The sequence below is a fragment of the Monodon monoceros genome, unplaced genomic scaffold (assembly GCF_005190385.1).
Source record: "Monodon monoceros isolate NGI ecotype Baffin Bay Population unplaced genomic scaffold, NGI_Narwhal_1 Super_Scaffold_19, whole genome shotgun sequence".
NCBI classification, from domain to species: domain Eukaryota; kingdom Metazoa; phylum Chordata; class Mammalia; order Artiodactyla; family Monodontidae; genus Monodon; species Monodon monoceros.
This window is the reverse complement of record NW_021703775.1, coordinates 64,946,580-64,973,781: the sequence shown is the minus strand read 5'-3', so window position 1 is coordinate 64,973,781 and position 27,202 is coordinate 64,946,580. Positions and strand designations below refer to the sequence as shown.

Below are 27,202 nucleotides of genomic sequence, written 5' to 3'. Positions count from 1 at the left end.
ATCTGAGGAATGCAACAATTCTCCAATATATGCAAATCAATCGTGATACACCATATTAACAAATTGAAGGAGAAAAACAATAAGATCATCTCAATAGATGCAGAGAAAGCTTTTGACAAAATTCAACACCCATTTATGATAAAAAACCCTCCAGAAAGTAGGCATAGAGGGAACTTTCCTCAACATAATAAAGGCCGTATATGACAAACCCACAGCCAACATCATCCTCAATGGTGAAAAACTGAAACAATTTCCACTAAGATCAGGAACAAGACAAGGTTGTCCACTCTCACCACTACTATTCAACATAGTTGTGGAAGTTTTAGCCACATCAGTCAGAGAAAAAAAAGAAATAAAAGGAATCCAAATTGGAAAAGAAGTAAAGCTGTCAGTGTTTGCGGATGACATGATACTACACATAGAGAATCCTAAAGATGCTACCAGAAAACTACTAGAGCTAATCAATGAATTTGGTTAAGTAGCAGGATACAAGATTAATGCACAGAAATCTCTGGCATTCTTATACACTACTGATGAAAAGTCTGAAAGTGAAATTAGGAAAACACTCCCCTTTACCACTGCAACAAAAAGAATAAAATATCTAGGAATAAACCTACCTACAGAGACAAAAGACCTGTATGCAGAAAATTATAAGACACTGATGAAAGAAATTAAAGATGATACGAGCAGATGGAGAGATATACCATGTTCTTGGATTGGAAGAATCAACATTGTGAAAATGACTCTACTACCCAAAGCAATCAACAGATTCAATGCAATCCCTATCAAACAACCACTGGCATTTTTCACAGAACTAGAACAAAATATTTCACAATTTGTAAGGAAATACAAAAGACCCCAAACAGCCAAAGTAATCTTGAGAAAGAAAAACGGAGCCAGAGGAATCAGGCTCCCTGACTTCAGAGTATACTACAAAGCTACAGTAATCAAGACAGTATGGTACTGGCACAAACACAGAAATATAGATCAACGAAACAGGATAGAAAGCCCAGAGATAAACCCACCCACATATGGTCACGTTATCTTTGATAAAGGAGGCAAGAATACACAGTGGAGAGAAGACATCCTCTTCAATTAGTGGTGCTGGGCAAACTGGACAGCTACTTGTAAAAGAATGAAATTAGAACACTCCCTAACACCATACACAGAAATAAACTCAAAATGGATTAAAGACCTAAATATAAGGCCACACACTATCAAACTCTTAGAGGAAAACATAGGCAGAACACTCTATGACATAAATCACAGCAAGATCCTTATTGACTCACCTCCTAGAGAAATGGAAATAACAACAAAAATAAACAAATGGGACCTAATGAAACTTAAAAGCTTTTGCACAGCAAAGGAAACCATAAACAAGACCAAAAGACAACCCTCAGAATGAGAGAAAATTTTTGCAAATGAAGCAACTGGCAAAGGATTAACCTCCAAAACATACAAGCAACTCATGCAGGTCAATATCAAAAAAACAAACAACCCAATCCAAAACTGGGCAGAAGACCTAAATAGACATTTCTCCAAAGAAGATATACAGATTGCCAACAACACATGAAAGAATGCTCAACATCATTAATCATTAGAGAAATGCAAATCAAAACTACAATGAGATATCATCTCACACCAGTCAGAATGGCCATCATCAAAAAATCTAGAAACAATAAATGCTGGAGAGGGTTTGGAGAAAAGGGAACCCTCTTGCACTGGTGGTGGGAATGTAAATTGATACAGCCACTATGGAGAACAGTATGGAGGTTCCTTAAAAAACTAAAAATAGAACTATCATATGACCCAGCAATCCCACTACTGGGCATATACCCTGAGAAAACCATAATTCTATAAGAGTCACATACCACAATGTTCATTGCAGCTCTATTTACAATAGCCAGGGAATGGAAGCAAGCTAAGTGTCCATCAATAGATGAATGGATAAAGAAGATGTGGCACACATATACAATGGAATATTACTCAGCCATAAAAGGAAACGAAATTGAGTTATTTGTCATGAGGTGGATGGACCTAGAGTCTGTCACACAGAGTGAAGTAAGTCAGAAAGAGAAAAACAAATACCATATGCTAACACATATATATGGAATCTTAAAAAAAAAAAGGTTCTGAAGAGCCTAGGAGCAGGACAGGAGTAAAGACGCAGACGTAGGGAACAGACTTGAGGACACGGGGAGGGGGAAGTGTAAGCTAGGATGAAATGAAAGAGTGGCATGGACTTATATATACTACCAAATGTAAAAAAGATAGCTAGTGGGAAGCAGCCGTATAGCACAGGGATATCAGCTCGGTGCTTTGTGATCACCTAGAGTGATGGGATAGGGAGGGTGGGAGGGAGACGCAAGAGGGAGGAGATATGGGGATATATGTATATGTATAGCTGATTCACTTTGTTATAAAGCAGAAACTAACACACCATTGTAAAGCAATTATACTCCAATAAAGATGTTAAAAAAAAAAAAAAGAAAAAGGTTTTGACAACCCGTTATGTTGCATCTTCCACTGCACCCAAATCCTTCCTCTTTGTTACTGTTTCTGTTGTCTCATTCTCTGGTAGCTTCATTTAATTTAGAACTCAGCCAGCTAATCTCTTCTAAGGCTTACTGGAAGAGCTGCTATGTTCAAAGACCTTTATTTCAAAAGAAAGAAATATCCTTATGTTTAGATTTCACAGGGAGCTTAAAATGGCTAAAGGGAAAACTTCTGGCACATGAGGATGTCAGGTCAGGTAGTCATAAAGCCTTCTGGGTACCTTTTTCTCCACCACCCATTTGAATAGAGACACAGCCATAAAGATGACTGTGAGAAGAGGACTCACTGGTGGTTTATCACCTCTTGGAGATTCAGACAATATCTGTGACTCAGCTAGCTGCTGACCAATAAACGTTGATGCCTAGGGTTCTGGTCATACACATCAATGTCCCAATTATCATGGCTATTCCTGGGTATGGAGCCTTGGGCCTGAAGGCATTGAGCACACAGTTCAATCAATTTTTTTTCTATAAAAAAGGAACTTATGTATTAGCTAATGACCAATGTTAACACAACTATATTAACTTACATTTTCTTATTTAAGAAATGATACAATTCAAAGCAGGATTCAAAGAAATATAAACCTCTAGATACAATATGGCAATTTCTGGACTAATTCTCAACTGTTACAAATTACCATCTCTGTAGCACCTATTTTTTAATGGACTTTGCCCTTTGTTCAATCAAAATAAGCACAGGTTTGGGCTTCCCTGGTGGCGCAGTGGTTGGGAGTCCACCTGCCGATGCAGGGGACACGGGTTCGTGCCCCGGTCCAGGAAGATCCCACATGCCGTGGAACGGCTGGGCCCGTGAGCCATGGCCGCTGAGCATGCACGTCCGGAGCCTGTGCTCCGCAACGGGAGAGGCCACAACAGTGAGAGGCCCGCGTACTGCAAAAAATAAATAAATAAATAAAAATAAGCACAGGTTTTATCACATGTAGAACTTTCAGGGGTTGTGCTGCTCCAGTCACTGAACCTAGTTCAGAACTCAGAGGCACATGGGCACCAGTGGTCTTGAAACACGCTGTGATTTACCCAAAAGAAATCATGTATGCTTCTTTCAGTATGTTGTAGTAGCTCTGGAGCACTTTAATTTCACAGAAGTCAAGTTCAAGACATGTACAGTGACTTCCTATTAATTTCCCAAAAAGGATTTCTTCTTACTATACCCACAATCTTTGCATCTTTTATACTTTCATTTGAAAACCACTTGGAAAAAATACCAAGTTACATGTCAATTTCTAAGATGGTTTCATTACCATTAGAAAAATTTTACCCTAACATCCTATCCTAGCATTTCCTACTGACTCGTGGGAAACTCACTGTCGGTATAAAAAAGGGATTTGCATGCTGTTTGTTGATACACATTTTGTCAAGTGAAGTCTTAAGAGAACAACAGGGTGCTTTACAAACATACTATATAGCACTGTTTCCAAAAACATATACATCCTGAGGTTTTCAGTCCTCTAAACAAGTATTTCTAGGCCATTACACTTTTAGGTGGAACACAGGGCCTTCTCTCCTGCCTACAGTAGGAGAGAAGCAAGCTTCACCCTCTGTCTTAACCAGATATTCACCTTGGTGATAGACCCAATACCCCATACCACACTGCACTGTGATTTAGCTGTTCTGTGAAAGTGTGCCTTTTCCCTGCTCCAGTCAGACTGTATGTCACTAGAGTGAAGGGACCATGTCATTTTTGGTAACCTCTGTTAGTTCCTAGCCTAATTAGTGTTTTAGGATGAAAAAGTGGGAGTTTCCAAGTCAAACAAGCCTGAGCCTGAATCCCCGAATGCCTTTGGTAGAAATCTGGATTTCTGTGTACTGAGCTTTCTACAAGTGAGTTTGAAATTCTGTCTTTTGTTCTCTCTGTAGCTACAAAGTAGCTACAGACTTGATACTCCTTCTCTTGCATCCTGGAACCCTCAAAACAAACATTTTGTGGGGTAGGATTTCCTTTCCAGGCAGAACCTCTCTTTAAGAAGGGAAGTGGCAGTCAGCTTTGTTCCCATTTCCTTCTAAGGAGAACCACCACCAGTGTCTATATTTGAATAATATTAAACAGTTTACAAAGTATTTTCACATTTATTATGTCCTCAGACTGCCCCAGAATCTCAGTGGGGTGGGCAGGGCTGGTATCATAAGTTCTGTCATATAAATGTAACTAATCTAAAGTCACAGAATTAATAAACTGTGAACTGGATTTGAAAACAAAGGTCTCCTGGTAGCTAAATGTTCCCTTGCCTCAATTCCACATTGTCAGAGCCTTGCCTCAGGCCACTCAGGCCAGAAGCAGGCTCAAGTCTTGGACAGAGGCCCCCAACTCTTAGCTCACTGCACATCTCATCAAAATGTAATAAAAGGGGAAGAGAAACTGCAGGCAAATAGACCTAAGTTTGTAGCCTAGATCTGCCCTTCCTGGCCGTATGACTGTAGGTAAGTTCATTTCTTTGGAACTAGGTTTTCTCATCTGTAAGCTGGGGATATTGACTTCCTTCAGGGAGGTTTTGTGAGGATTAAGTAAGTCAATAAAAATGAAAGCATGGGGATTGGTTCTCTATAAATATTTATCAAATTGGGAAAAAGGAAGAAGAGGGGCCTTCCTGCCCAAAGTGTCGTCCTCTTCACACTTGCCACATCATGGTATTTGAAAGTCATTCCTTTGGAGGTAAAGACTCATCTTCTCCAAAAATGGAAATAATGATCAGTCATACACACCTTAGTGACACCCTTCAGCCTTTAAGCAGATTTTTTTAAAGAGGATGTAGGAGAAACAAGCACCCCAGGGTAACAGGAGACCTGGAGAGGATGCCACGTGACAATTACCCTTTTATAGTAATGTGGGTAATGCAATGCAGCTTTAATGAGCATAATGTTGCCATTAACACATCTACATTAGGAAGTTTCATATCAAGTATTTCATACATGTCTCCTAAACACTTGTCAAATCATCATGGTCAAAGACCATAGAAACCGGAAGTGGCCTTAGAGATCACTCCACCACATCTCATCTAAAAATGACAAGTCTGAGGCCCATAAAGAAGGACACTTTATGATTCTGGGGAGAACTATAAGAAACCACTGAATTCTGATGCTGTCTGGGAACAAGTGTTAACACTGACATCCAACTGCTTAGGGAGACACTGACTCACCATCAGCTCACACAGACCTGGAACTGCCACCCGAAAGCTGAGAGCTGAAGGGGTTGGTTAGGGAAGTCATTGCCATGTCACAGGCGGAGCCACAGATGCAGCAAGACCTGAGGGCAACAGTGGTGGGGAGAACCCAGCCACTGCCCTCCTGACATCCAGCCTTTCTCCACACAATGCCAGAGCCAAGAGCAAGATTCGACAAAAGCCCATTCTCCGACCTCATGTCCACTGTTTACCTAACAGCGGCTCGACTGAGTTCAGTCAATCTCCTCCTGACCCAGTCAGATGACTGTGCACACACAGCCATGATCCCAAGCATACCCCCGAGATGGACTCTATTATTGTCCTGCAAATATTTAGTCTCCCCTCTCCATCTACCATGGGAGAATATACTTCCCTGCCCCACTGATGTTGGCCTAGCTTAGTATTTCCTTTGGCAACTGGAATGTATGTAGAAGTGGCAAGGTGCCAGCTCCAAGCAGAGGCTCTCAGAGCTCTCTTGCACTTGTTTCCTCTGCCATGAGAATATGGAGGCTCAGATAAGAGGTGTCCCTTCATCCTGCATCCCAGAATGAGAAGATGCGTGGTGCAGATCTGAGCCTACTGACAGCCTGGAACTGACAGTACCAGCCATCCATGGAACCAACAGGCAGCATGAATGAGAAATACATAAATGTTGTAAAGCAACAAGAGTTTGAGGTTATTTATGCAGCATAACTCAGAGAAAGATTTCTACTACACCCTTCATTTGCTGATTGTGATTCCTGAATGAAGAGATATGCCTATTTCCCTCTCCAATAATAGCTTCTGATAATGTACTCTGCACTAGACCCTATGTCAAGTGCTTTACAATCATTAGTTTATTTGATCCTCACAATGGTCTATAATTGGGATATTGTCCCCATTCTATAGATGATAATTTGAGGCTGAGAAAACCTGAGGGCTGAGAGCTGAAGGGATTGCTCACATAACTGATAGGTAAGTGGCCTGTCTGGGACTTGGAACCAAGACCACCCCTTCCACCACCACCACTCCAGACTGCTTCTAGGGGCACTGATGGAATTCAAACACATAGAAGCCTATATATCCAGAACCTCTCCCCTCCTCCCACGCACACATTATTTCCCAACAGAATATAATCTTTTTTTTATTTTAAATACGCTCTTGAGAGAGAGAAAAAATGACTTGCAGATCTTCAAGATAATCTAAGCAACCCCTCAGGCCCATTTTTAAAAGCAAGTTGAATTTTGAGCCTTCCCAAGGTTGACACGGTCAACTCCATCATGCCCAGAGCCAGGTAGACCCAGCTCTCATAAAATCTTCCAGTCCATTCCCCAGTAAGGCACAGCGGTGCCTTGTGATGGCCATAATGCTCCTCCCCTTGATTTACAGCCCCATCTATTCTGGGCCACTCCTGATGGGCTGTTCTCATCCCCTGCTGCCTGACAGCTTTAGAGATTCTTCTCAGGCCATAATTTCTGAATATTTCCACCCCTCCCCTTCCCTGGCTCTGGAATTTCAGCTATTTTCCATTCAGAAAAAGGTTTCTCCATTTATTCACAGCTTCATGGTTCTTTTACATTTATTTACTGCTCAGCCACCATCCTGATCAGGTATTTAAAGATAAGCCTGTCTGCTTCTGACAAGTGACCCCGCTCCTTTTTCTCATTGCTCTGAGTTTCTCTTTGACAGACTCAATAATATCATTTTATATATTTGCAGGCTTCCAACTCATTCCATTTTTCTTTTCCTCTATCAAATGAGATAATGGATGCAGAAAGGCCTGGGAACTTATAAAGGGGTATATAAATATTAGTCCTTTGCTATTGTTGTTGTTGTTTTTATAACAACTTCCCAAGTTCAATTCACTGTGGTGAAATGTTAACTCTCACTGCTGTGAAGGTTTCCAGATTCATTCTCAGCTTCAAACAAACAAAACACCAGGTTTGAGGCTGTCCAGGTCTGAATTCTCTGGTGTACAATGTTGCCTATAATAAGCAGGCTGCTGCCCAGGCTTCAAGCTTGCTCAGTTACCTAGAATTCTGTTTTCATGATATCTGTAGAAATAGGAATAAGCTCATTTAAATGAATGGAGCTTATTAAATTTCAAGAGCAGTAGCTCAAGAAGTTGTTTACATGGGGGAGATCATGGATCTAAAAGAGCTGGGTTCAAATTCTGCTCTGCCATTTATAAACGAAATGACCTTGGCCAAGGTAACTTCTCCGAGCTTCCATTTCCTCATCTGCGGTCTTTCCCTAGACTGGTATGAGGACTAAATTCAATGATCCTATAAAAACCCTTAGTGGAGCACCTGGCGCATGACAGCCATCCAATAAAAGCATGTGAGTAATAATATTAATAAAGAGATGGAAGAGTAGAAGTCATTGCAAATAGTTTAAATGCTCATAAGCTTTCAGGCTGGAAGGGATATCAATGACCTGAACTCTTTTCTTATAGTAGAAGATCAAGGAGCCCAGAGAGAATTTAATTGTCCTGATCTGCAAGCTCTGAGAACAGGGGCCACTTCTGTCTCTGTCCCCTTCCCCGTGCCTGGCTCACAGTAGGCGCTCACTGAGTATTTGCATTGTGGAAGGTGTTGTTGGACTCAAGACAGCAGCACAACATGGTGGTTGATGGTGGGTGTTGGGGTCCAAGAGCCCTGGGCAAGAGCCCTGCCCTACCACTTGGGTAAGTGACTTAACCTCTCTAAGACTCTGTGAAGTGGGAAAAGTGTACGTACTTCCCTCATAGGGCTGCTTAGGAGGGTTATATGAGAAATGGAGGCAAAAACTAACTCAAAACAAAACAAAACACAACACAACAAAAAAATAACCAACAAAGCGTTAGGTCTTAAACTCTCAATAACTTATCTAAGATCATCTAGTTAATTATTAAGAGACTTGAGAACCCAAGTAGCATGCCTTCTAGCCAGGATATTTTCTTCTAAAATTAAAAAAATCAGGGTGCTCTAATGTTATCTAATGCTTCATTCTTATTCCTAAGCACTTTTTTCTAACGTTTTTATTTGAGTCATATTGCTTTACAATGGTGTGTTAGTTTCTGCTTTATAACAAAGTGAATCAGTTATACATATATCCAAATATCTGTTCCCTCTTGCATCATCCTCCCTCCCACCGTCCCTATCCCACCCTTCTAGATGGCCACAAAGCACGGAGCTGATCTCCCTGTGCTATGCAACTGCTTCCCACTAGCTATCTATTTTACATTTGGTAGTATATACGTCCATATATACACTACCACTCTCTCACTTTGTCCCAGCTTACCGTTGCCCCTCCCCGTGACCTCAAGTCCATTTTCTAGTAGGTCTGTCTTTAATCTTGATTTGCCCCTAGGTTCTTCATGACTTTTTTTTTTTTAGATTCCATATATATGAGTTAGCATATGGTATTTGTTTTTCTCTTTCTGACTTACTTCACTCTGTATGACAGACTCTAGGTCCATCCACCTCATGACAAATAACTCAATTTCATTCCTTTTTATGGCTGAGTAATATTCCATTGTATATATGTGCCACATCTTCTTTATCCATTCATCTGTGGATGGACACTTAGCTTGCTTTCATGTCCAGGCTATTGTAAATAGAGCTGCAATGAACATTGTGGTACATGACTCTTTTTGAATTATGGTTTTCTCAGGGTATATGCCCAGTAGTGGGATTGCTGGGTCGTATGGTAGTTCTATTTTTAGTTTTTTAAGGAACCTCCATACTGTTCTTCATAGTGGCTGTATCAATTTACATTCCCACCAACAGTGTATGAGGGTTCCCTTTTCTCCACACCCTCTCCAGCATTTTTTGATGATGGCCATTCTGACCGGTGTGAGATGATATCTCATTGTAGTTTTGATTTGCATTTCTCTAATAATTAATGATGTTGAGCATTCTTTCATGTGTTTGTTGGCAATCTGTATATCTTCTATGGAGAAATGTCTATTTAGGTCTTCTGCCCATTTTTGGATTGGGTTGTTTGTTTTTTGATATTGAGCTGCATGAGCTGCTTGTAAATTTTGGAGATTAATCCTTTGTCACTTGCTACATTTGCAAATATTTTCTCCCATTCTGAGGGTTGTCTTTTCATCTTGTTTATGGTTTCCTTTGCTGTGCAAAAGATTTTAAGTTTCATTAGCTCCCATTTGTTTATTTTTGTTGTTATTTCCATTTCTCTAGGAGGTGGGTCAAAAAGGACCTTGCTGTGATTTATGTCATAGAGTGTTCTGCCTATGTTTTCCTCTAAGAGTTTGATAGTTTCTGGCCTTACATTTAGGTCTTTAATCCATTTTGAGTTTATTTTTGTGTATGGTGTTAGGGAGTGTTCTACTTTCATTATCTTACATGTAGCTGTCCAGTTTTCCCAGCACCACATATTGAAGAGGCTGTCTTTTCTCCAGTGTATATTCTTTCCTCCTTTATCAAAGATAAGGTGACCATATGGGCGTGGGTTTATCTCTGGGCTTTTTATCCTGTTCCATTGATCTGTATTTCTGTGTTTGTGCCAGTACCATGCTGTCTTGATTACTGTAGCTTTGTAGTATAGTCTGAAGTCAGGGAGCCTGATTCCTCCCACTCGGTTTTTCTTTCTCAAGAATGCTTTGGCGATTCGGGGTCTTTTGTGTTTCCATACAAATTGTGAAATTTTTTGTTCTAGTTCTGTGAAAAATGCTGTTGGTAGTTTGATAGGGATTGCATTGAATCTGTAGATTGCTTTGGGTAGTATAGTCATTTTCACAATATTGATTCTTCTAGTCCAAGAACATGGTATATCTCTCCATCTGTTTGTATCATCTGTAATTTATTTAATCAGTGTTTTATAGTTTTCTGTATACAGGTCTTTTGTCTCCTTAAATAGGTTTATTCCTAGGTATTTTATTCTTTTTGTTGCAGTGGTAAATGGGAGTGTTTCCTTAATTTCTCTTTCAGATTTTTCATCATTAGTGTATAGGAATGCAAGAGCTTGCTGTGCATTAATTTTGTATCCTGCTACTTTACCAAATTCATTGATTAGCTCTAAGTTTTCTAGTAGCATCTTTAGGATTCCTATGTATAGTATCATGTCATCTGCAAACAGTAATAGCTTTACTTCTGCTTTTTTGATTTGGATTCCTTTATTTATTTTTCTTCTCTGATTGCTGTGGCTAAAACTTCCAAAACTATGTTGAATAACAGTGGTGAGAGTGCACAACCTTGTACTGTTCCTGATCTTAGTGGAAATGTTTTCAGTTTTTCATCATTGAGGACGATGTTGGCTGTGGGTTTGTAATATATGGTCTTTATTATGTTGAAGTAAGTTCCCTCTATGCCTATTTTCTGGAGGGTTTTTATCATAAATGTGTGTTGAATTTTGTCGAAAGCTTTCTCTGCATCTATTGAGATGATCATATGCTTTTTCTCCTTCAATTTGTTAATATGGTGTATCACGATTGATTTGCATATATTGGAGAATTGTTGCATTCCTCAGATAAACCGCACTTGATCATAACGTATGATCCTTTTAATGTGCTGTTGGATTCTGTTTGCTAGTATTTTGTTGAGGATTTTTGCATCTATGTTCATCAGTGATATTAGCCTGTAGTTTTCTTTTTTAGTCACATATTTGTCTTGTTTTGTTATCAGGGTGATGGTGGCTTTGTAGAATGAGTTTGGGAGAGTTCCTCCCTCTGCTATAGTTTGGAAGAGTTTGAGAAGGATAGGTGTTAGCTCCTCTCTAAATGTTAGATAGAATTCGCCTGTGAAGACATCTGGTCCTGGGCTTTTGTTTGTTGGAAGATTTTTAATCAGACAGTTTTAATTTCAGTGCTTGTGATTGGTCTGTTCATATTTTATATTTCTTCCTGGTTCAGTCTCAGAAGGTTGTGCATTTCTAAGAATTTGTCCACTTCTTCCAGGTTGTCCATTTTATTGGCATATAGTTGCTTGTAGTAATCTCTCATGATCCTTTGTATTTCTGCAATGTCAGGTGTTACTTCCCCTTTTTCATTTCTAATTCTATTGATTTTAGTCTTCTCCCTTTTTTTCTTGATGAGTGTGGCTAATGGTTTATCAATTTTGTTTATCTTCTCAAAGAACCTGCTCTTAGTTTTATTGATCTTTGCTATCGTTTCCTTCATTTCTTTTTCATTTATTTCTGATCTGATCTTCATGACTTCCTTCCTTCTGCTAACTTTGGGGTTTTTTTGTTCTTCTTTCTCTAATTGCTTTAGGTGTAACGTTAGGTGGTTTATCTGAGATGTTTCTTGTTTCTTAAGGTAGGATTGTGTTGCTATAAACTACCCTCTTAGAACTGCTCTTGCTGCATACCATAGGTGTTGGGTCATCATGTTTTCATTTTCATTTGTTTCTATGTATTTTTTGATATCCTCTTTGATTCCTTCACTGATCTCTTGGTTATTAAGTAGTGTGTTGTTTAGCCTCCATGTGTTTGTATTGCTTACAGATTTTTTCCTGTAATCGATATCTAGTCTCACAGCGTTGTGGCCAAAAAAGATACTTGATACAATATCAATTTGCTTAAATTTAACACGGCTTGATTTGTGACCCAAGATATGATCTATCCTGGAGAATGTTCCATCAGCACTTGAGAAGAAAGTGTATTCTGTTGTTTTGGGATGGAATGTCCTACAAATATCAATTAAGTCCATCTTGTTTAATGTATCATTTAAAGCTTGTGTTTCCTTATTTATTTTCATTTTGGATGATCTGTCCATTGGTGAAGGTGGGGTGTTAAAGTCCCCTAGTATGACTGTGTTACTGTTGATTTCCCCTTTTATGGCTGTTAGCATTTGCCTTATGTACTGAGGTGCTCCTACGTTGGGTGCATAAATATTTACAATTGTTATATCTTTCTCTTGGGTTGATCCCTTGATCATTATGTAGTGTCCTTGTCTCTTATAATAGCCTTTGTTTAAAATTATATTTTGTGTGATATGAGAATTGCTACTCCAGCTTTCTTTTGATTTCCATTTGCATGGAATATCTTTTTCCAACCCCTCACTTTCAGTCTGTATGTGGCCCTAGGTCTGAAGTGGGTCTCTTGTAGACAGCATATATATGGGTCTTGTTTTTGTATCTATTCAGCCAAGGTATGTCTTTTGGTAGGAGCATTTAATCCATTTACATTTAAAGTAATTATTGATATGTATGTTCCTATTACCATTTTCTTAATTGTTTTGGGTTTGTTATTGTAGGTCTTTTCCTTCACTTGTGTTTCCTCCCTAGAGAAGCTCCTTTAGCATTTGCTGTAAAGCTGGTTTGGTGGTGCTGAATTCTCTTAGTTTTTGCTTGCCTGTAAAGCTTTTAATTTCTCTGTCAAATCTGAAAGAGATCCTTGCTGGATAATTTTGGTTGTAGGTTTTTCCCTTTCATCACTTTAAATATGTCCTGCCACTCCCTTCTGGCTTACAGAGTTTCTGCTGAAAGATCAGCTCTTAACCGTATGGGGATTCCCTTGTATGTTATTTGTTGTTTTTCCCTTGCTGCTTTTAATATATTTTCTTTGCATTTAATTTTTGATAGTTTGATTAATATGTGTCTTGGGGTGTTTCTCCTTGGATTTTTCCTGTATGGGACTCTCTGTGCTTCCTGGACTTGACAAACTATTTCCTTACACATATTAGGGAAGTTTTCAACTATAATCTCTTCAAATATTTTCTCAGTCCCTTTTTTTTTCTCTTCTTCTTCTGGGACCCCTATAATTCGATTGTTGGTGCGTTTAATATTGTCCCAGAGGTCTCTTAGACTGTCGTCAATTCTTTTCATTCTTTTTTCTTTATTCTGCTCTGCAGTAGTTATTTCCACTATTTTATCTTCCAGGTCATTTATCCATTCTTCTCCCTCAGTTATTCTGCTATTGATTCCTTGAGGAGAATTTGTAATTTCATTTATTGTATTGTTCATAATTGTTTGATCTTTAGTTCTTCTAGGTCCTTGTTAAACATTTCTTGTATTTTCTCTATTCTGTTTCCAAGATTTTGGATCATCTTTACTATCATTATTCTGAATTCTTTTTCAGGTAGACTGACTATTTCCTCTTCATTTGTTAGGTCTGGTGGGTTTTTACCTTGGTCCTTCATCTGCTGTGTGTTTCTTTGTCTTGTCATTTTGCTTAACTTACTGTGTTTCGGGTCTCCTTTCCACAGGCTGCAGGGTCATAGTTCCCGTTGTTTTTGGTGTCTGCCCCCAGTGGCTAAGGTTGGTTCACGCGGTTGTGTAGGCTTCCTGGTGGAGGGGACTAATGCCTGTGTTCTGGTAGATGGGGCTGGATCTTGTCTTTCTGGTGGGCAGGTCCACGTCTGGTGGTGTGTTTTGGGGTGTCTGTGGCCTTATTATGATTTTAGGCAGCCTCTCTGCTAATGGGTGTGGTTGTGTTCCTATCTTGCTAGTTGTTTGGCATAGGGTGTCCAGCACTGTAGCTTGCTGGTCGTTGAGTGGAGCTGGGTCTTGGCGTTGAGATGGAGATCTCTGGGAGATTTTCGTCGTTTGATATTACATGGAACTGGGAGGTCTCTGGTGGACCAATTGTCCTGAACTTGGCTCTCCCACCTAAGAGGCACAGCCCTGACGCCTGGCTGGAGCACCAAGAGCCTGTCATCCACACGGCCTCGTCCACATCGCTGCGGGGCTCCCTGCGTCGGCCGAGGGCCTGGCAGCTGTGGCGCAGCCAGACTGCACTAAGAACTTTTTTGTTGTTGTTTTGCCATATGCAGGCCTCTCACTGTTGTGGCCTGTCCCATTGCGGAGCACAGGCCCCGGACGCGCAGGCTCAGTGGCCATGGCTCACGGGCCCAGCCGCTCCACGGCACGTGGGCTCTTCCCGGACTGGGGCACGAACCCGTGTCCCCTGCATCGGCAGGCGAACTCTCAACCACTGCGCCACCAGGGAAGCCCTACTAAGCACTTTTTTTAATGCAGGATATTCTTTGACTTTCAACTCCCTTTAAATTCTCAAGTATTTTGCTTTTCCATTTAGAGAAAGACAGGGAACTATCTAAATATGGCAGTGTGTTAAACACACACACATACACACAAACACACACTCTGCTTACACATACTCCTCTTAAAATGCACTTTTTGGGTTAGTATTTTCCATAGAAAGATATAGTATTTGCTTAACAATCAGTGGAAGCCATAAAACTCTAACATTTCTATCAGTGGTAAAACCTCAATATGTCAAGTCATATGCCCAGGCTCCTTTCTGAAGACTTACTATCAAGGTGTCATCATTATCCATAATACATTATTGAGTCAGGTCTTAAAACTTAATGTGGCTTTTATGCCTGGAGATAAGGCAGGATTTGGGGTTGGCAAGTTACAGTGGCACACACAAGGACTGCTGGTTGAGCCTAATTCTCTAGGATGATTTAAAACCTTAATAGCCCTGAAATTTATTATTCAGGATAGCCTCCTCCTCGCCATTTTGCACTGTGAATGAGTGACAACCTAGGAAGGCAGACAACACTGGAGTGAATCAGGGTTCCATTAGGATATCTTTTTTTTCATTTTGAAAGACACAATGTGAACAAGGGTTAAAAGACAAAGCTTTGCTCTAAAAGAGAATGGGCTGTGAGTTGAAAGTTATATGACTGGAAGTCTTGGCAGAGAGACAAAAACTGAGAATGGAAGGTGCAGCTCCAAGAATCCCTATGCTGTGGCTGTCAGCCTGGCTAAACCGTGGTCCAGCTCCTGTACCATTCCTTCAGAAACCTACTGGGTGACTGGTTAAATAATGAGGAAAAGAAATCATGGCCTTTGTAAATGAGTATTGCATGACTGGTCATGGTTTCTTATTTTACTCCTTCTGGATAATATTTGCATCTTAATAGTACTTCCAGAGGCTTAATTCAGGAGGTCCCTCACCATGTTAATTGTGAGCCTCAATCCGGTTAATTACTGGTTTATCAGCAGGTTATTGGCTATTGGCTCTTCTAGGAGTTTCCTTATGGCCAATGGGCATTTGAAAGGAGGACCACAGGAGTGAGCCAGTGGCTTTCCAGTATTGCCAATGGCAGGAGTGAAAAGCGGGGGCTGGCTACAGGTTATGGGTCTATGGCTTTCCCTGGCCTTCTATGCATTTCACAGGCATTGTGTTTGGTGCCAGAAGATTCTGGCATATGTCTCTCCATTGTAAGGGGCATAAACTAAATGTCCCATGGGGGTCCACAAACTGTTCCCTGCAGTGGTATTATGGGAGTGGCAGAGGGGATGCAAGAAGACAGACACTGCCATAGAAACAGCCGGGCAAGGCATGCAGTCACAGCTCTGAAGTAGTAAACCCCTCTTGAAGGAGGCAGGGTGGGGGCTATGTGTCTTGGAGGAGTTGACATTTAAGCAGAGACTTGAGATATGAAGAGCGCTGCCACAGGTGGAGAGGAATGGAAAGGGCACCCAAAAGAAGAAATAGCTTGACAAAAGCACAGAGCTGTGATGGTGAATTGGGTGTCAACATGAATCAAAATGTGTTGCCCCCAAACTCTTATGTTGAATGCTTAAACCCCATGTAAAAAGATGTGAAAAAAGAGGGAAGAAAAGTGAAGGGAAAGAATACAGAAGACCTAGTTTCTATGTTGTTGATTCCCAACAGTAGATCCACAGAGAATCTCTCTCCCACACCTTCCCCTGGCTCCAGGCACACCCAGAGTTATCCATCTCCTGCCGCCACCAGTAGCACAACCGGTCCATTTCACTCAGTGAGCCCATTTTGATTCCTTCTTCCAGGTTTTAGGTTTAAAAGCACAGGGAAAGACCACATTTCTAACCAAAGATGGAAGAGAAAAGGGTTTCTTTGAAACTGATCAAATGCAATTAAGGCAGAATATACAATTCACGTACCTTTGATTAACCTTTACCTAGAGAAATGATTGGTGATTAAGAATTAGATGAGGTGAATAATTATATCAGGAATCTGCCTTCGAAGAAATCTCTTTCAGCACTAGAGAAAAAGATGATAAAAAACTATCATGGCTGTAACAGTGCCTTTTAAGGAGAATAATTAACTTGTAATAAGAATTTTGGCCTTGACTTAAGCCCTGTAAAATAACCCTTTTTCATTAACTTCAAGTTCAATTAGCATCAATAATGACTGTTCATTTAGAAGTAACCACAGCATCAAGCTTCCTGATGACTGAGCCTGTGACTGCTCAGATTCCAGCTATAAGGCCCTCAGCCTTTGCTACCAAAGGAGCTGCACAGCCCCAAAGTGGGAAGCTTGGAGTGGACACATTGCAGGACAAGGGAGAATTTGGTTCTCTGAAATATGGAAGTTTCATATGATGCTGAAGTTTGTAGGGACAAAAAAAGAAGGAAGAAGAGGAAGATGAGGAAGAAGAGAGAGGGGGAAGGAGCAGCCACTGCCATCTCCAGTGGTCTACTAAACCTAATATTTGATGTCCAAGAGCCCATGTAATAGCATGACAGTGAGATTTCTCCTATCTTCAGCTGAGTTGAATTGGTAATCCAGACGTTCTCTGGGATTGTCCTAAGTGAAAGGAAAGCACCCCTACAAGATATGACCCAGAGGGAATCAAGAGCCTAATATGAAACCTTCTGCCCTTTCTGTAACTCCAAAAATTAAAAATGATGATGTGACTAACCAGCAGGCATTTTCCCCCTTCCTTCTTGCTAACAGAGCCTCAACTCTGATCAGGTTTGGGATATCTATGTACTTCAAGAGCACTGCTCTAGACCTGGGAGATGACTACTGAACAGTTTAAGCCAATGGTTATTAAAGTGTGGCCCCTATACTAACAGAGTACTTGTTAGTAATGCAAATTCTCAGGCCCTACCCTAGACCTACTGACTCAGAATCTCTGGGGATGCAGCCCAGCAATCTCTGTTTTAACAAGCCCTCCCAGTGATTCTGATGCAAGGTCAAGTTTGAGACTATGTGAATTGTGTTATTTCCTCTTGATTTAGGCATAGTCATGTGAGGTAGCCCTAACAAATGGGACACAAGGGGAAAACGACTAGCAGCCTTTGTAAAAGTTTTCCATTCTCTTATGAAGGAACAAAGGACAAACTCTGCCCTTTTTCAGCTTCATGTGAAGGTGCCTGGAGCTTCTGCAGCCACCCACCCTAAGGAAGGCAGAGTGGAAAGACAGAAAGGACCTGGGTGCTCCTGTGCTCCTGCCTTTCCACGTGCTCCTGAATTAACCAACCCTAGAGACACACCAACTCTTGACTTCTCATTATACAAGATCGTTCAGCTACTTTTAGTTGGGTTTTTGTTACTTGCAGACAAAAGCATTTTAACTGATTTCAATGAGAACAAGCATAATCATGGTACAAATAACATCTAGAGATGCACTTACCACGTGCCAAGTGCTGTGGTGACTGCCTCATGTGCAGCATCTCAGTTCATCTTCACAGCTGGCCTTGCCTCCTCATTGACCTAAAATCCTCACTATTAGCAACACTTTGCTGGAAGGCTGTAGTCAACATGCACTGACTGACCTGGGAGTGCTTTGAGGGGCCTGGCCCACTCCAATTTCCCTGTCTTGCCCAGATAGTAGGTCTTTCCCAGATACATCTACCCTAAGGGTAGGCCAACTCATCCATTCATTCATGTATTAGATTTCAGAGGAGGAGAAAAAGGTAAGGGGAGGAGAGCATCTGCATGGCGTGCCACCCAAGGGATGTCACGAAAATGGGCTGCCTAATAGAGAGCCCTGGACAGCTGATGGCTGTGGACCAAAGAGTGACTGTGTAGTGGACCAGGGCAGGTAGCCAGGCCACACCTCAAGCCGTCCTTGCCTTTTATCCCCAGGAACTTGTTAGCTTCTAAGGACTGCGGCCTGCTCCTCTCTCTTCCACACTCCTTTATCCTTGGCCCATAGTTCTTAAATATCCAATATTTAAACACATTTTTTTTAATTTTAAGGAAATTTCAATTTATTTACTTCAAAGTAATTTTCTAGCACCCACTATGGTACTTGTATGTAGTTGGTACTTCTATCAATGTCTGTCCACAGTCAACATGAAAATCAGAAGCTGTAATGCAGCCAAACTGTAGTACCCACATGCCCTTGACCAGGCTCCACAGAAGGTCAACGAAAAGTATACACAGGATGCCCTGAAAAATGAAGGATCTGGTGCTGTATTTCCTTACCACTCTGCCTCATCTTTCAACCTGTCCACCTCAAGAGAGAATTGTAAGGAGAGAAGAGGGCATCCCACTACGATAGGTAAAGGAAAAACAAAAGAGAAAGCAGGAAGGAGAGAGGGATGGGAAATGAGTGACCTAGCTGAGGAATGTATGGATCTGAGAACTACTGGATTCTCATCCTACCCCACAGGCTTCTGTAAAATTACAGTCAAGTGTCTTTTTTAAAAAATAATTTTTGCTTATAATAGGGATGGAAAGGAAGCACAAGCTTGAAACAAAAAAGAAACATTCAGGCTTAGAAAACTAACCCCAGTTAGGGGATCCCAATCCCAGTTCAGTCACTTACTAATTGCATGATCCGGGCAACTTACATAACCCCTCAGAGCCTCATTTGTGAAACAGAGATTAAAATATCCATCTTTTGCAGCTGTGAAGATTAAATGAGAGAATGATTATAAAGTGCCTGGCATATAATAGATGTTCAATAAATGTTAGCACCATGTGTCTTATTTCTCCAACTTCCTCCTCCTCATTATTACCTTATGTAAAGTCAAGTAGATACTCTCTGTACCAGGTAATGCTTGAGAACATCTAAGCAAATTGCTGGGAAATTTTTCTCTTTGAAGGGGAGGAAGAAGAAGATAAACTAAAGAAAATTCAACTTTGAGTGCTGTATCTGCTATTTGTGCAAACTCCGTTCAAACCACAAATGAAAACTGAGTGCCAGGAGAGGAGTCCCAACTTCAAGTCCACCCACCAGGTCTGAAAACCCTACTTCATCTGATTACATTATTTGCCAAGCAGCTCTGTCTCTTGCTGAGAATCACTGCTTTACTTAATAAAAGCTGCAAAACAAACAGTGGGGCTGTCCAGGGAACTGAGAATTTAGCTCTTTAATATTTCCTCCCATAAATATAAATGGTTGTTTTCCTCTAGAGAAAGTTTGTATCCCTCTGATCTCTGAAGGATTGGAGAAGGTGCCAAGAGGATGGTCATATTTTCTGGTAAACATTCCCGATCACCTTAATCTCTTCACTGACAATCTTCTGATCTGACAGAAATTGAGGTTATTGTGTCCCTCAGTTTATAAAGTATTAGGGGAAGGATAAGTGGATCAGAGAGAAGAACAGAACACAAAAATCATCAGGGAGACAGAAGGGAGGGGGAAAGGGAGAATTACTTTTAATACAGTTGCATAATCCATAATTCAGCAAGCTTTTCATTTCTCTTATCTTCTAAAAAACATGAAATTAAGCCTAAGCAAAGTGCATAATTTATGAGTCTCTGTGCTGATGATTCCCAAATCCCCATGCCTAACCCTGACTTCTTATATGAGTTCTAGTCCCGCATTTCCAATTGCCTACAGAATGTTGCTGCCCGGAATTGGTTACCATCTCAACTCCCCATGCGCCAACGGAACTCAACTCTTCCTCCCAAATTTCTTTTCTCCCCCAACTCTTCTTTCCTATCGAATGATAGGAAAATTGTTATTCTAATCTTACTGGTAAAAAGTTCTAGAAAAACTTGGATTCCTCCCTCTTTTGCCTCTGACACCAAAGTCTGTTAAGTTTTTCTGGAGTCATCCTTTTCTCCACCATCCCACTTTCCAAATCTTTCCCCACCCTCCACCCCAGATTACAGACTCCAGTCTCTACATACTAATCCAGACTGCACACCATTACCAATTTCATTTTCCTAAAATGCTATTCACATCAGACCTATTGATGGCTGCCTATTTCTTGCCATGCGGAGGTTAAACATTCTTACTTGCTCTCCAAGGCCCTCCTGTCATGTCCTGATCCCATCTTGTCCATCCAACTGTACTTTCCAACACAACATTTCTTCTCCAAACAGAGAAGTCCCAGTAGAGCATGAGGTTCATATTAGGTAATCCAGGAGGACTGGTTGAGTTAATCAAACTGAATTGAGCAACCTTCACTCCATGCTCCATGTTCTATGCTCCCCACTTGGAGTGGTCTCCTTCTTTCATCCTGACTACCCAAACCCTACTCATCTCCAGGACCCATCAAGCCTCAGCTCCATCAGGAAGTCTCTACTCACTAACCCCCTACTCACTGTTCTTTGCTCTAAGACATTTAGCCTTTACATCTACACCCTCTTGTATCATTTCTAATAGTTGGTGTAATGCTTAATAGGGCTTTCAATTTTACAGAACACTATTCTACATATATAATCTTACTTGAGCCTGTCAACAACCCTGTGAGATTGGAATCATCCCCTGCACTTCACTAGGACTCAAAAGAGCTTAAATGAAGATCATGAAGCTAATTGATGCTGGTGTCAAGTCTTGAATCTCCAACTTTTGACTCCAAATCCCATATTTTTGGTCTTCCTTATTGAACTATAAGTTCTTTAAAGTCAGGGACCACATTTTACAATTATTGTCTTTTACCCTATAGGACTTTACAAAGTTCTAAACACACAAGAGGTCTCTATGATTATCTGCTGAATGGAGAACAATGTTAAAGAAATAGCCAATAAGCTATTAAGAAGTATAGGCTTCCCTGTGGTCCAGTGGTTGAGAGTCCGCCTGCTGATGCAGGGGACGCGGGTTCGTGCCCTGGTCTGGGAAGATCACACATGCCACGGAGCGGCTAGGCCCGTGAGCCATGGCCGCTAAGCCTGCGCGTCCGGGGCCTGTGCTCCGCAATGGGACAGGCCACAACAGTGAGAGGCCCGCATACCTCAAAAAAAAAAAAAAGGATATATGCATATATTCTTCATGCATTGGAAGAATTAATATTGATAAAATGACCATGCTACCCAAGGCAAAATATAGGTTCAAGGAAATCCTTATCAAAATACCAATGGCATTTTTCACAGAACTAGAACAAATAATTTTAAAATATGTATGGAAACACAAAAGAACTCCAATCACCAAAATGATCTTGAGAAAGATCAGAGCTGTAGGCATCACGCTCTCTGACTTCAGATTATGCTACAAAGCTACAGTAATCAAAACACTATGGTACTGACACAAAAACAGACACATAGATCAACAGAACAGAATAGAGAGCCCAGAAATAAACCCATGCACTTACGGTCAACTAATCTATGACAAAGGAGGCAAAAACAATAAAGAAAAGACAGTCTCTTTAATGAGTAGAGCTGTGAAAACTGGATACCCACATGTAAAACAATGAGATTAGAACATTTTCTCACACCATATACAAAAATAAACTCAAAATGAATTAAAGACCTAAATGTAAACCAGAAACCACAAAGCTCCTAGAAAAAAACATAGGCAGAACACTCTGACATAAATCATAGCAATATTGTTTGGACCTGTCTCGTAAGGCAAAGAAAACAAAAGCAAAAATAAACAAATAGAGCTAATTAAACTTAAAAGCTTTTGTATAGCAAAGGAAACCACTGACAAAATGAAAAGACAACCTACTGAATGGGAGAAAATATTTGCAAATGATATGACTAATAAGGGGTTAATACCCAAAATGTATAAGCAGCTCATACAACTCAATATCAAAAAAACAAATGAGTCAATTAATAAATGGGCAGAAGACCTGAACAGACATTTTTCCAAAGAAGACATACAGATGGCCAACAGGGACATGAAAAGATGCTCAACATCGCTAGTCATCAGGGAAATGCAAATCAAAACCACAATGAGGTATCACTTCACACCTGTCAGAATGGCTATCATGGAAAAGACCAAAAATAACAAATGCTGGTGTAGATGTGGAGAAAAGGTATATTAGTTAGAGGTAAACAATTCTTATCAAAATCTGCTAGTTACCAACATATAAGAATCAGAGAAGGTTATCATTTCCTATCACTGCTCTGTGAAATTCTAATTAACCCTGCAACTGTTTATAAAAATAGGATCTTCCCAGTAATGCTTCAAAAAACCAGCCCTGGAAATAGGTTTGAATCATAGAATTTTAATAGGAAAGGGATAGTAGAGATTAGAACTCACTTATTTCACATGACAGAAACTACAACTGAGAACGTTTAGGTGATTTGCCTAGGTTCAAATAGGACAAGTCAGCATATCCTAAAAGGAAAACATAATCCCATGACTCCTGGTCCAAAACTCTCTTGCCTCCTTCCACTGCCTCAATTTACATAGGTTTTCAAACTTCACAGTTAATTATAAAATAAGGACTTTTTCTTCTATGAAAGTAAAAGATCTTAGAGTGAATATCTTAAGAGTTTAGAAATAATCTTCATGACTTAATTAAAATTATTTGACATTAAAAAAGGAACAAAGAAAAGATTTGCTGGATCCATATGGAACTCTTAGGAAATGCACTATGGGATGGCACTGATTTTCTGATGACTTTAGCTCTTTGAGCAAATAGGCTGCTTTAGTCTACAACATTTACAGCTTTCTTTTGGGTTCTTTGCTTAATTGTATTTTATAAAGGATAAACTCTAATTTTGAATACAGCTAAATTTAAGCAAAGATGATATAAAAAAGAAGGAACAAAAAAACAGGTTTTTTATTAATAAAACAACAATATTGTTTTATTAATAAAACAACAATAATACTAAAATAGAAGATAATAAATAATATTTTCAGTCCTTTAACCATGTGGCAGGTGCTGTACTAAACTCTTCTTTTAATTATCTCATTTACTCCACATAAGGACCCAAAAAGCAAGTGCTATAATGATCTCTATTATTACATAATCTCTATTTTACAGATGAGACTTCCAGGAGCAGAAAAATGTTATTGTCTCACTACTTTATGAACTTCTAAGTTCTGGAGTTGAGTACCAGAACCAGAACTAACTTCAGATTCTATTTTCTTAACACAATGCAATGATGTGTCATTTCAGAAGTAAACGGGTTAACTAATGTTCATAGTTATTTTTTTTTAACATCTTTATTGGAGTATAATTGCTTTACAATGGTGTGTTAGTTTCTGCTTTATAACAAAGTGAATCAGTTATACATATACATGTTCCCATATCTCTTCCCTCTTGCATCTCCCTCCCTCCCACCCTCCCTATCCCACCCCTCCAGGCGGTCACAAAGCACCGAGCTGATATCCCTGTGCCATGTGGCTGTTACTTAAAACAAAAACAAAAAACACCTTTCAGAGCCTCTACTCTAAAAGGGACGCTGCTGCTTCTGATGATAATTGAGTATGAGGTAGAGTAAAGAATGACAACCTCCACAGGCTGAAGGATTATATACTTCTATCAGGATTTACACAGCTGGAGCAAGATAATTCTCCCTCCTTCTGTTTTAACAGTAAAACATCTTTAGTAAAATGGGGATAAGTGATTCAAGTAAAAATGCATATATATAATATTTTGTATTTAATCAAAGGACAGGACATGTGGATTGTAGGTCTTTCTCTGGAATGCTACCAAACCACACCACGCAGATATAAAAAACCCAAACACAATTTTGTGTCACAAAATACTTTCTTGATATTATCAAGTGTTCTCATTACTTATCAGGAATCACTTACCACTTCATTCTATTCTGATTTTTCAGAATGCTTTTTCAAAACATTTTCTGTTTTCTTAAATGTAAACATCACTGCTTATGCTGGTCCCTTAAAAGTGTTTATGATGCTCATTGGTCAGAATCTTCATGTAAATTAGACTTAAGTCTAAACTATGTTTCTAAATATTTAAGGACATAAATAATCTCTAGCCATCCTGGCTGTCATTTTAAGCTATTTGACATTTATTGTTCTGAAGAGAAGAAAGGTCAGATGTATCAAATCTGCATTTGTACTTCTTGACATTTTTCTCCAACCAGAGTCTTCCAAACTATGGTATTAAGACTAATACTATGAAAGGAAGGAAGGAGGGTAGGAAAGAAGGAAGGAAGGAAGCAAGGGAGGGAGGGAGAGAGGGAGGGGAGGGTTGAGGGGAGGGGACTAGAAGGGAAGGAAGGAAAGAGGAAAGGGAGAAAGGGGAGAAACCTTTCCCTGTAGCACATTTCTGACCTTAGCTGCCCATTGTGACACATGCGTATTCAGTGCTTTCCTCTTCAGCTGCATTTGTAAAGCAGATGTGTGGGTTCAGAGGGGCTGGAGCATGAAGGGAAAGGCAGGATCTGTGGAATGGGAGGGGATGCATGGCTTCGTGGTCTATTTAGCATGACCTTTGCTCATACTTCATGGAATGGATTGAAACCATCTGTCCCCACTCCTGGGCTCTCCATCCTGCATCTCTGCATGGCCCTCTGCACATCTGTCCTCTCTCCAGTCACCCCTGCCTGTGGTTCTGCCCATTCCTACCTCTAAGCTGCAGTATCACAAGGATTCCCAGTTAAGAGTCTCAACGTGCTCCACAATGATCAGATCACAGCAGCAGAAACTGTCCTCATCTGAAGGACACCCCTTAAGAGGAGAAGGCATCAGGAGGAAAGAAGCATAGTGAGCACTCTGAAACCCAGAGTTTATGAGGAAAACTGACAAGGGAGGCTAGAATGTCTGTTTTCTTCACAGCATTCATCATCTTTTCTTATTATATATGTATTTGTTAATTTGCACACTCAATATGCTTCCCTCCACAGTCTATAAACCCCATGAGGGCAAAGCCTTGGTCTGTTTTATTCATTGCTAACTGTGCATCACCTACCACAATGTCTGATATTCTGAAGCTGCTCAATAATTATTTGTTGAATTAACAATTAAAACAAAAAAGAAAAGAAAGAGGTGAGAAAAAGGAAGAGAAAGAAAAGAAGGAGGAGACAAAGGAAATTATCCAGCATATGTAGGATAACTGACTTTAAACATTTAAAGGGCCCTCATATTGGAGAAAGGACACTACTTGGGGAACGAATAACAGTCACAAGTAGGAGCAATAAGATATAGCGATTATAGGGGTAGAGTTAAACTGGTTGGGATTCAAATACTCGGTCCTTCTCTCCTTAGCTATGTGACCTTGGCCAGTGACTTAACCTCTCTGAGACTTAGTTATCTGGGAATAACTAATAAAATGGGAATAATAATAAAATCAACCTTACTGTGTTAAAGTGAAGACTAAATACAGTAATCTGTAAAACTGTTCAATGGTAGCTGTTACCATTAGTATTAAGTTACGGAGGAGTAGAATTCAGCCAGTATTAAATATTTTTCCAACAGATCTGTCCAGCAAGCACAGGGCAGCCTCATAAAATAGTGATTCCCCATCCCCCAGACATATTTTAAAAGATGAAATGGCAGTAACACTAGTAAAGAAGAGACTGCAGAAGCAGACAGAGTCTGGATGGAATGGCATCTGAGGCCTGTATAAGAGTCTGCAATGCCTAGATTGAGTGGTCTTGCTACACAATTATCCCCTTTCTTTCTGGTACCCGAAGCTTCCTTTCTCTTTAGCTTTTTCCCTTCTGATTTTCAACATTAAGAAGTTTATCTATCCTTCACACACCCTTTCTTCATTCTGCTAAACCCTCTAACATCACTGACATCTCAGTCTCTTTCTCTTCTCTTCTTCCTTTCACAGATAGACTCCCTGAACTACTACGTAAGCACATTTTGCTCCAATTTCTCAGCACTGCCTCTAAACTTCCTTGTGCCTATGACTGCTCTCCAGAAGGCTCTTGGTCAAACACAATGACCTTTCTACTCATCTATGGAACATCTGTCTCCCTCAGTTTCCATGACACCACACAATCCAGCGGCCTCTCTTCCTTCTTGTAACAAAGTTCTTTCTGATAACATCATTGACTCCATTCTACTGCCTAATTCTGAGCCTTCTTAAATCTTAGGTGTGACCTTCCTTCCATGTAAATAGCTCCCACATCCGTATCTTCTATCTGGACCTCTCACTTGTTCCTGTTTCTACTCCACATCTCCATGTGCATACCAGATAACCTGATCCTCAGATAGATGCCCACTACAACTGTTATCATGCTAGCCACTCTCCCCCAGATCAGATCCTCATTCTAACTGTCTGCTTTATCAGTAACACTACCAGTCTACAGCGTCCCCGGCCCAAAACCTTAGACCTTTGACTTCTTCCTATTTGTTTCCCTCACATCTCAGTGTCTCTGAGTCCCTCATTCCTGAGCCAGTGGGACAGCCTCTCAGGGCTCAGATCCAACTACCAGCCCTCCCTGTGGTCCAGGCCTGAAACCCATAACTAAACTACATTTCCCAAAGAATCTTCAGTCAATGTGCAATCAACATGCATCACCCCTTCTCAAGAACTAAACATTCTGATTTCTTCAGCATCAAATGTAAATTCTTGACTCAATAAGGCAGTCCCACATCCAATTCAGAGTATCTGACTCAGTACCCATCCCCTCAACCCCCAATACTCCTTAGACCTTTCTGTTCTGGCTAGTTCTACTTTCTTACACACACACACACACACACACACATACACACACACACACACACACACACACACACACACACACACACACACA

At 40.3% G+C, this 27,202-nt stretch overlaps 1 protein-coding gene across 2 annotated transcripts in view; it reads right to left on the bottom strand.

Moving 5' to 3' along the window:
* The window catches only part of ALK (ALK receptor tyrosine kinase), a 729,733-nt gene that overhangs the window by 682,928 nt on the left and 19,603 nt on the right, over nt 1-27,202 (bottom strand). Inside the window, exon 2 of one of the 2 annotated variants that reach the window (XM_029231576.1) lies at nt 18,738-18,742. The exons of the other annotated variant lie outside the window; for it this stretch is intronic. Within the exon in view, the coding sequence (XP_029087409.1) occupies nt 18,738-18,742 (5 nt within the window). The remainder of the gene's footprint in view (nt 1-18,737; nt 18,743-27,202) is intronic. 2 annotated transcript variants of the gene reach the window in all.